The sequence below is a fragment of the Micrasema longulum genome, unplaced genomic scaffold (assembly GCF_059751315.1).
Source record: "Micrasema longulum isolate JH-2025_06_02 unplaced genomic scaffold, ASM5975131v1 h1tg001171l, whole genome shotgun sequence".
NCBI classification, from domain to species: Eukaryota; Metazoa; Arthropoda; class Insecta; order Trichoptera; family Brachycentridae; genus Micrasema; species Micrasema longulum.
This window is the reverse complement of record NW_028278358.1, coordinates 247,495-258,356: the sequence shown is the minus strand read 5'-3', so window position 1 is coordinate 258,356 and position 10,862 is coordinate 247,495. Positions and strand designations below refer to the sequence as shown.

Below are 10,862 nucleotides of genomic sequence, written 5' to 3'. Positions count from 1 at the left end.
TTTTGTGCTTTTGCCCATGTCAAGTTGAATTATTATATAAAGAAATTGATTCACAGTATAGAAAAAGGCCCGGCCACCTTCATGTTACAAAAATGATCATGATGCGCTGCGATTGGTGTACAAATGCAGTGCCCTATGTACCATAAGGTGCAGAAGGGGAATGATGACGATGATGATGATTGAAAATTAAAATCTTTCTTTTGGGTTTCTGATTTTCAAAAATGAACTTCGTTAAATTGAAGTTGTTTTTTTTTTGTACAATTTGGCCACAGTTATGAAAAGATATTATTTTTATACTCAACAACTTTAACCTAGATGAAACGTGCGTGAACGCTGGACAAATCCAGAAACTGAAAAAAAAAATTATTTGCCAAAGGGAAATAAACAAGTAGGTGATTTTACATAGCAAGGGAAAATATATTTTACTACCTTGTATTTGTCTGTACTCAGAGATAGTTTCTGTAATGATACTGAACAAGTTAATTAAACCAACACCATTAAACTACATAGTGTCTCAGAAGTAAAGTTATTTATGAACCCATATTTAATTTGTTTTTTTTCTTTTGATCAAATTATGTTACAATATTAGAGTATAAACATATTACAATTGACACTACGAGTGTTACAATTGATGCCACTTAGGTGGCAAATGTAACAACAAAAAAAACATATTTTTAATTTTTTAAATAAATGCAAGTTCTTGCCACATTTTGTTTTTTATAGTCACGTACATGATTTGCAAATATACAAAAGTAATTGATTACAAAAAATATATTTGACCGGTAAATAATTTTGTGATGATATAAAATATCAGCTTTGTTACTTTTGATACCACCTTCACCTACATAAATAGTTTTGAGAATGTTCTCTCTCTTCCCTCGTTTAAAAGCTAGAAAAGAGAATCTTTCCCCAAAACTATCATCCCTCTACCTATACTCGCATACTCCTGTCACCGATCAAATAACAGGTCCTAATCATGCACAACAAAGACTCCGTTATAAAAAAAATACAAAAAGTAAAATGAATGGATTCCTGCTCATTAAAATGAGTTCGGAGGTTTTTGGAATTAAAACACCACGCTTGCCAGACGTGTTGGTGAGTTTGGATTCAGCTGCCCTTAACATAGGGAGCAGACGCTGTTTGTAGCCGCCTCATCTGGGTCAGACGCTACTGCCTGTTTGGTTCACGGGAGGTATTTTATTTCCCTCCTACCCTGCATATATGCTGAATGTTTCCCTATCCACCACCCGGGGACGCGTCCTCTAGCGGTTACAGGCTCTACGAAGAATAAAGAAGTCCCTATATGCTTAAAAAGACAAGTATATAAATCGTGTATATTGCCGGTGACAACATACGGACTAGAAACCATGTTTGTAACACAAAAAGTAGCCAGAAATTAAAATGCACGCAACGATTCATGGAAAGACAGATGCTCGGTGTATGTCTAAGAAACAGAGTAAGAAATGAAGAAATAAGGCGCCGAACCAGAGTCGTGGATATCATGGATCGTGCAGCGAAATTGAAATGACAGTGGGCAGGACACTTGGCGAGGCAAAATGATGACAGGTGGACACCCAGAATAATGAAGTGGAGACCATGGGCAAACAAAAAAAGTGTTGGAAGGCCACAGAAAAGATGGGTCAATGACATTGCCTCTATTGCCGGTAAAACGTGGATGATGAAAGCGGGTTATAGGAAGGAGTGGAGAAGTTTGGAAGAGGTATTTATCCAGCAGTGGAGAGAATAAGACTGACGAAGAAAGAAAAGATGAGTTCGATATTTAAAGGAAGAAGAATAAAAGAGGGGCCAAATGTCTTGAAAAGGGTTGGCATTGATTTGATCATTTATTGGGCAAACAAATAATATGTGATTGAGGTATTTTTCTCTAAAAAGAAAAAAAGTAGTTCATTACTACCCAAACGTTTTCACATTTGACTTTGTCTTGGCAAACTAGGCATATTGAAGATTAGTCTATGGTGTAAATGAATTGTTTATGGATTTCTGACGTACGTTTTGTGGATACGAGTCTGCCGTGCTGTCGTAATTCATTGACATTTTACCGATAATGGAGTTAACCAGTCAGGTTAACGGCTTAAATCCAAAAAAAAAAGAAAAATCAGAAAACAAAGAAAACTTGTGGTATGGTTTTTTGCCAATAAAATGTTGTAAATTAAGTTTTTTCCATATACGGCTTTTATGTGTCACACCTTTGGTTCCCAATACATCATCGTTCGCGTCAGGCAAAAAGAGGCATGGGAATCTTTCTGTCAAAGTGATGAATATTTTACAAGAAGATATTTTTTCCCATTCTCATACCAACAATTTTTTTATACCATAACACTCGGATTTTATAACACAGGATGACTCATAATACATACCATAATGATTATTTATATACATTTTAACGTAAATGTTTACGCATTTTCAGGTCTTCTATATTAGAAGAAGTTCAAAATCAAGGAAATACTAAACTCTCGACATGTAAAAACGTTTTGGTACTAGGTGACAACGAATCTGGTAAAACGACTCTTATAGCCAAATTGCAAGGAGTAGAGGATCCTAAAAAAGGCTCCGGGTTAGAATACGCTTATATTGATGTAAGAGATGAATATCGAGATGGTATGTTTATTGCTTTGTCGTAACATTTCATACTGATTAAATACAATTTTTATGGTAGATATTTAACAAATTTGTGCAATTTTAGACCACACACGGTTGAGTGTTTGGGTGTTGGATGGAGATCCGGGCCACACTAACCTCTTGAAGTTTGCTCTGAATGAGCGAACGTTCCCTCACACCTTAGTTATACTGACCGTAGCGATGACCACACCTTGGGGTCTTCTGGACCAATTACAAAGTTGGGCATCCATTCTAGGCGACCACATAGACAAATTACCACTTAGTAACGGTAAGTTTTATCGCTTTTAAAGTATAATCATCATCATATTTTTATTGGGAAACATTTATAAACAAATATACATTGTACCTGAATTTGTGTTTTTGACTCGATGGCTGTTTTAAGCCATCCAATGGTCATAAGCCCTGTAAATGCTTAGACTTCCATATTCCCTTCTAAAAAATGTTTTCCCTCTCTGTTGCAACAAATTTAGATGAAATATTGATTTCAAAACTACAATTCAATATATTGTTTCTGGACTGGCACCTGAAGCATAAGACTGATTACCTTACCTTCATGAAACAGATGATCGAGATATGCTGCATTTGATATTCCAATGCAGTGTCCTATGAACCACTGGGTATGGATAAGAAAATGATAAGGACAATAAAATTTTGAACTTGTCTTAGTGGTGAAAGACCCAGGTGAAAAATACCCGATACTTTTACAATGATTCTTTTTGGGTTATTATGCTCCGTGTCGTTTGCACTCTTTTCCATTTTGGATCGCATTACGATCCATTAGGATTGTAATGTGATCCAAAACTCCAGAAAAGAGTGTGAATGACTCGCCGTAAAATAATCATGCATCTGAACGGTTGTGAAATATTTTAGAAATTTAATACCTGACACTTCTTTTTGGAAAACTTTTTCATTACATATTTTCTTTTTTGAATTTGTAGCATAATAATTAGTAATCTTAGGCCCTTTTGGAATTTCGAGGCCCCCATTGAGCCGGGGGCCCTGGGCTCGTGCTCCACGTGCTCTTATGGGAAAGATTGTTCTGCATATTGCTACTATTTATGTAGGTAAAGCCCCTTTAAGATAAAAACAAGCTGTAAAGTGTGATAAAATAGCTATATGTATGCAATATAAAGTAATGAGATACGTAACCTCGTTAAATTGAACAATAATTGTTTAATTAAAATAGAATAGTTTACATATCAACAACTTTATTATTAATTTAAAAATAATAATTTATGTAATACCAAATTTTCCGTACCCAGATGGCTGAAGAATTTGGCTGTTGTGTGTGTAAAATAAAAACAGAATCCTGAATGAGTGTTTTCGACATGATGGCTACTCTCAGGTAAAAATGCTGATGAAGATAAATTGGTACACCAAATACAGTATATCTCGATCGTCTGTTCCGCCATCGGGTGTGTATAAGGTATGATGATGATGATGTTACATCTGTTGTTTGTTTTTAGAACAAAGGCAAGAAGCCCGGCACAGATGTATTCGCACCTGGCAGCAATACACTGAGCCTGGAGACGAGATGGAAGCCGCGGGGTCTCCCATGAAACGATCCTCCAGGAACTTGACGGATGACACGGACACCAATCTGGAGGGGGATGATGGAATGCCACTTCCCGAGTCAGTCCTCTCCACAAACTTGGGACTGGATATGGTTGTAGTTGTCACCAAGGTTGAACATTCTACTTATTATATTATATCGATGGCATCTAAGTATGTTGAAGACATAATACTTTTAGGACAGCCAATTAAAAGTGTTTATTTCTAATGTCACACCATTTACACGAAGTTTACAGTTTACCTAGATGCTAGCAATATCTTGAAGCTGTATTTAAAAAAATAGTTATGGACATCAATGAACTTTTTTAGATTTCCTTTGTTGTTCAAATGCAAATTGAGTTTTTCTGGGGCATTCACACTCCTATTGCAGCTTCCGTCACATCAACCCTGATGATGGATGCTGACGATACACAGCGCAATAACCTATAAACAGAATAATTATATCTAATCATTTTTTACCTAAACGCCTTTCGGGAAGGCTCTTCTAATAACGATTTAAAATGAGGGTCTGATATGTGTTTTTGCAAATGAATTGTTGAATGTTGTTTTTCAGTAAAAAGTATCACCTCGTCTGTCAATAAATTGTAATTTTCATTTTTTCGTATCCTTATTAGTTCTTAATTTTGTAATGCAAAATTTAGTAACTACCCAAAAAGTATGTGTTTTTAATTCTTTATTTTTGTTAATGCATAAACATATGTAGTTCATATATGTATTTCCTCAGTTAACAATGATATGAGTCGTCTGTTTCAATCGAATGGAAAAAAACTCATTCTTTCTTTCAGTCACAACAATAATTTTCCTTTTTTCATTCCCAAATCTGTATTTATTTATGGACTTATCCAGTCCATTTAATAACATTTCTTATTTAAAAAAATATATGTATTCAGATGCAATTGAAATAAAATTCAGCTAAAGAAAATTAAAGCTGATACAATTTTTTTAATAATAATTACTACCTCAAGACAAAATCTGGTCAATCTTAGTGATCGTTTAAATCTAGAAAGATATTTATATTTATTCAAAACATTCCATATTTGCTGTCGCCATTTCAATTTTTAAAAAGTAAAATATGTTATTTAAAAAATTATGTAAACAAATATTTAACAAAATGTAATTATTTCAGACAGACTTCATGACGGCCTTGGAGAAGGAGCATGACTACCGAGACGAGCAGTTGGATTTTATGCAGCAGTGGATCAGACGCTTCTGTCTCCAGCACGGAGCTGCCTTATTTTATACCAGTGCTAAGGAGGACAAGAACTGCGACCTGCTGTACAAGTACCTCACCCACCGCATATATGGTCTCCCTTTCCGTACTCCGGCCCTGGTAGTGGAAAAAGATGCTGTCCTCATGTTAGTACCTCTTTCTGGATAATGTCTTATAAATTAAATCTGTATCATGAAACTAATTGAATTAACTTCAAATTCATTTTATTGAACCAAAATACCAACAAAAGAAAACACAATTAAGGGCATCCTATCAAGCCAGGATCTGTCGAGCGGTGGCTGGATATTATTAAGGCATACTACTCTCCAATAGCAAGAGTATTTGCCCCTTAAACATAGTTTCACCGATGTGAAAGATGTTGATCTCCAAAATGATCATGTTCAGCCGCCCGACTGCTCTTCAATTTGTTTTAACCAGAGGCAGGCTGGTTCTAGAAGCCGAGAGGTAAAACAGTCTGTACTGACGCTGTCAATAGATATCCATCAGGAATCAAAATTGATATTCTGAGTTCCTAATATAACCTGTTATCAGCCTGAAAAAATGGGTCAGTGTGAATCCATCCTTTCTAAGTTGCAAACTGTCTGTCTCCAGCATGCCCGAGAAGAATGCGGTGCGGTAGATCCACAAATAAATACCGTACTACCTCATGTAGAGATACCTCAGAATTTTTTTCTGAACCCTCGCAACTAAAATACTTGTACTGGATGTATATGATTAATGACGGTATCTTTTCAGTTTTGTAGAATATGTAATTCTTTTTATCAAAATTAAAATTTTATTTTATTGTATTCCTTTTTTTCTAGTCCCGCTGGTTGGGATACTTTGAAGAAAATTAGTATTCTATATGAAAACATGCAAACTTGTAAACCTGATGAATACTACCGGGATGTTATTCTTCAGCCCGCAACTAGAAAGGTACATATCTCAAAATGTATACATAATCATAATACCTAGTTTGTTGGGTTGTTTCAGACAGTAAATTATTATTCACTTTCATAAGACAGTTTTTAAAAATAATATATTTTTTAACAAATTGACCAAAATTTCAAACATCCCATTTTGAAAAGTGTCTGCATACAACGTTGAAATGATAATTTTAATTCTATAAAAATAAGGTTTTAATGTCAAATTTAATAGCACAAGTGAAATGTGGAGAAAATAATGTATGCTGAAATATGTACTGCCGCTTAAAACGATATACCTGTTTGGCCCTGTTTTGCATTTTTCAAAGGAGCAGCAAAAAAAAATGTTAAACTGAGGAAAACACTAAAGTTAGGAAATGATAAAGTGCAGAAAAATTTATTAAAACGGTCATAATTGGGGATTATTCATATTTACCTATGATTTCATTTTAAAAAAAAAATATTTTTTCAATCAATACCACAATGTGTTTTTTTTATTGAATTATAAAATAAAACATGTAAAAATAATTTTTCGTGGGTACTTAACCTTAAAAACACGAAAATAAAATTTTTTATTTGCATACAATGACTTTTTCCCTAAATATTGGAAAATTTTATTTATATGGTAAAACTTTTTTTAGTATGGCACCACATAATTTCTACTCGCAAAACTGTTTCATACTTTTATGGTAACTGTTTAAACTATCTTCTTTCCAAATTATAATAATATTTCTATTGCCAAATTTTTAAACTTTCTGCACCGTAATTTATTGATGTAAAGACTTTATTCCTCCTAAACATGCTTCAACCGCATGTCACAATTTAGTAAAATGACAAAAATAGACACTTAAACAAAATGATCAATTACACTGAATCTACTTGGAATTTAGTTTGAGACAACAATTTACACATTTTTATATTTACACAGATTTTATTCACCATTTTGGGCATACGCGGCAGCGCGCGGCTCGGCGTCTTTTGACAGATAAAATAAGTTTTGAAAATTTTTCAACGTAAACCGTTATGAAAAACGTAAAAAACATTGATTGAGGGGATATTTGAATGAGAATGTATGGAAAAAAATGGGACCTAAACATTTTGGCGTAAAAAGTGGGAAAACATAAAATTGAGGAACGTAAAAACGACATTTTACTGTATATTTTAAAAGATTTAATGTATTGGTATCATAATGCTTTTAAGAAATAACTTTGTTTTTATTGATTATAATGAATGTTTGCTAAATACACAATAATAACTTATCAGTAAGACAAATTAGCTATAAACTTTGATTTTGTGTTGTAAACAATCAACTTGACAAAAACAGACTATAAAGTCAGATTTTTTTTTATTAAAGTTAGTACATGACCTCCCTTATCTAACAGCAATTAAAGAACTCTTTAAACAAACTAAACAATTAAATATAACTGAAATCTTTCAACTAGAATCGTTAAAATGTATTCATAAATTAGCCACTGATAAAATTGTAATTGTAGATGAAGAACTAAAACTTCAAAAAAATTGTAGTAAACATGGACACGATATGAGAATATAAGTACAATATCATATACAACATTCTAAAAGAGACAAGGACAATCGAGATTAATAAACCAGGGACTAAAATTATACAATAAACTAAACAAAAGACTCACTCACTTGAAGCACTAACTTTGTGGTTATTCATTATAATAAAAAAAATAAAACAACTTAGTTTTTGACCACTATTTTTTTTTTCTTTCACAGACCGGTTTCAAAGCAAACAAGCTTCTTCGTCGAAGTTTACGTAACTAAACATAAACTTAGTTACGTAAACCTTGACAAAAAGATTGTTTGCTTTGAAACTAGTCGGTGGAAAAAAGAAAAAAAAAAAGTTTTATTTATTTTATTATTATGATGTTAAAATATTTTATTTTTTAATTAACAATAGAATATGGATTTAAAAAATAATAATTATTTTGTTGAAATTAATGCAACCCTTAAAAAAATATTTTGCTAATTATATATTTTAATTTTTAATTTATTTTTTTTATATTATTATTTTATTTTATTTTATTTATGATTATCATTATATTTTTTTTTACAATATACATAAGAGGTAAAACAAAGTGTTAAAAAAAAATTAATTACATAGCAATGAAATAAATTAAAAAATAATTCTTTCAGAGTGGTTCAAGTAGAGAAGCAGAAGTTCATGCTGAGGACGAGCAAAGCTTTCTGCAACGCCAACTGGGGGCCCTCCAAGGAGGGGGGCTAGCGCCCGCACATCCCCCTCGCGGGGAGTCTCCTCTGCGCTCTACAGCTCGCTCACCGGGGCAGATCAATGCTCAGAGCAGCCCCAAGAAGGTACACAGTATTAGTGTTTTGATGTTTCATGTTTTATCCACTATTTAGGTATGGTCAATGCTTAACCTCTTCTCGTCTAGGAACTTTTTATTTGTAATCCTAATAAGTAAAACCTTACTCTTCAAACTCGACCTAGTAGGGAGGTAAAGTATACCTAAAACTGTGTCACATAGCATTGACCGTAGGTGGTGTGGGAAAGTGGCGCTGTGATGACTTGACTATAAGGGTAGTGAATAAACCACTGAGCATTTTCAATGTGCAAATGGCCCGAGGGCTCTTTGTGAATACTCTATGCTCCAATTAGGGAGTGGACATGGAATGATGATGATGATGAAATGTAGTGGCCTGGAAAGACCACCGAAGTAAACATAACACAAACGAATTCCAACAAATTATTGAGATTACACATGTCAGAATAATTGTCCTACGTAGTTTCTTCATTTTCTTTTTAGATGAATTTAGGTGTTTATCCTCTGCTAAACCTAATGGAGAATAATATGATTTTTAGTCAGTAAGTAGTGTATAACAAGCTTACAAGTTAAATTTTCAATACTTGTTTCAGTTGGACGGTGGAAAGATGGTGGTCGGTTCGTCCAGCACATTGGGAGGTGAGGGGGTACTAGCCAACTTCTTCAACTCCCTTCTGTACAAGAAGACCGGGTCTCCCGGAGGCCCCGGTGCGCCCCCTCGTTCCCCTGCCGCCGCAGACTCACCTATCCCGCCCTCCTCGCCCTCCCCGCCCGATGTATTACCGGACAAAGCGGCTGTCAGATCAGACGCGGCTGCGGAACTCGATCGCCTCACTAGAGCCAAAAAAGTACCCTCTATCGATCTGAACGCTTCCGACTGTTGATCGCTTCTCGCAAATAATTAAAAGAATCAAACGAACCGAAGCTTTATATTTTTTTGCATCAAACAAAAAGAGGCCGATAAAACAGAAGTGAATGCGGCGACACAGTTAAGTTGGTTTCTAAAATCTCTATTTCTGAGGCCTTCATTTCTCAGCACGGATCAGTTTTGTGACCGACTTGAGAGGAATAGTGTCGGGGTTATGTTTGTGATCTTCCGTGAAGACAAGGAGTGTAAGTGCGACGCGCCCCGGGCGTAATATCGGATGATGCACAATAAAGTCACTATTTGTACAAACAAAACATATGATTTATAGATGAAATGAATACAGCTTTTTAGTGTAAGATTATTTATATAAAAATATTTTATTTATGTAATTCAGTACTAATCTTTTTGAAAAAATAGTCGAATATTATCTAATGTTAGTTTTTCGATTATTATTACGTTACGGTTTCTCTTAAAGCTTACTGCAAATTCGTATTGTTGAATTGAGATTAATCCATATTTTGACGAGTATATGTTAAGATACTCGTGGTTAATTGGTCTGGCGGTTTGGGATTCTATTTTGTATGCAGCTATTTGCTCAGAATTGTTTTTTTTTGTGAACATTTAATACTTAACTTTATTGCCTCCATTATTTTCAATAACATGTTTAGCAGAAAAAAGCCGAAACTGATGCAATGAATCCCTGTAAATATTTATTTTATTTTTAATTGTATCCATTAAATTTTATTACAAATTTTTATTAACATGTTACGAATAAGAATCATCTGCAGTTTTCTTATACAAAACTGTTTTCCAGTAAATATTAATTATGTATTCTAAATCCCACTTCAGATATAAAAGTGACAGAATGCGGAATTTCGTACTGTTTCAGAGACAAGAGACAAACAAATATTTTAAAAATATTTTCCTACAAGCATTAGAATACAGTTTCCCAAAAATTTATTCAAGCTACTTTTATGAGTTTTAATCATTAATTAGAAAGACTTAGAATGTTTTAGATATGTGCATCTAAAAATTGCAGAATTAACATTCCGTTACTTTTATTGTTGTGGTATAAAACATCAGAATATTATTATATTAACATATTAAATGGAAATGTTTTTTTAGAAAAATAAATTAATAAATTAATGTTTCTCCAGCACAATTAAGAGGACTCAACCAAAGTGTATTAAACTCAGAGTAATAATTCTCTACAGAAGCCTTTAAGCTCTATTGCTTAGAACAAAAGTGTTCCAAATTTTTGGTTTAGTTTTAGTTTGGTTTTTAGTTTAACAACAAACCTGTAATGGACGGTTTCGGTTAGCGCTCGCAATTCTCAACCC

The 10,862-nt window shown here is 33.7% G+C and overlaps 1 protein-coding gene across 1 annotated transcript; it reads left to right on the top strand.

Annotated features, from left to right (window-relative positions):
- The first annotated feature begins 1,973 nt into the window (after positions 1–1,973).
- On the top strand, positions 1,974–9,895 carry Dlic (dynein light intermediate chain). Its single transcript, XM_088233993.1, has 8 exons — positions 1,974–2,139; positions 2,429–2,619; positions 2,705–2,908; positions 4,107–4,324; positions 5,339–5,568; positions 6,247–6,358; positions 8,506–8,685; positions 9,248–9,895. The coding sequence occupies exons 1-8, from the start codon at positions 2,066–2,068 to the stop codon at positions 9,536–9,538; spliced, it is 1,500 nt and encodes a 499-aa protein (XP_088090119.1). The 5' UTR covers positions 1,974–2,065; the 3' UTR covers positions 9,539–9,895.
- Positions 9,896–10,862: the final 967 nt, after the last annotated feature.

Coding starts and splice junctions, on each gene's coding strand:
- Dlic (XM_088233993.1), top strand. CDS start 2,066: ATGGAGTTAACCAGTCAGGTTAACGGCTTAAATCCAAAAAAAAAAGAA. Junction 2,909..4,106: donor CAAATTACCACTTAGTAACG/GTAAGTTTTATC, acceptor GTTTGTTTTTAG/AACAAAGGCAAGAAGCCCGG. Junction 5,569..6,246: donor GAAAAAGATGCTGTCCTCAT/GTTAGTACCTCT, acceptor CTTTTTTTCTAG/TCCCGCTGGTTGGGATACTT.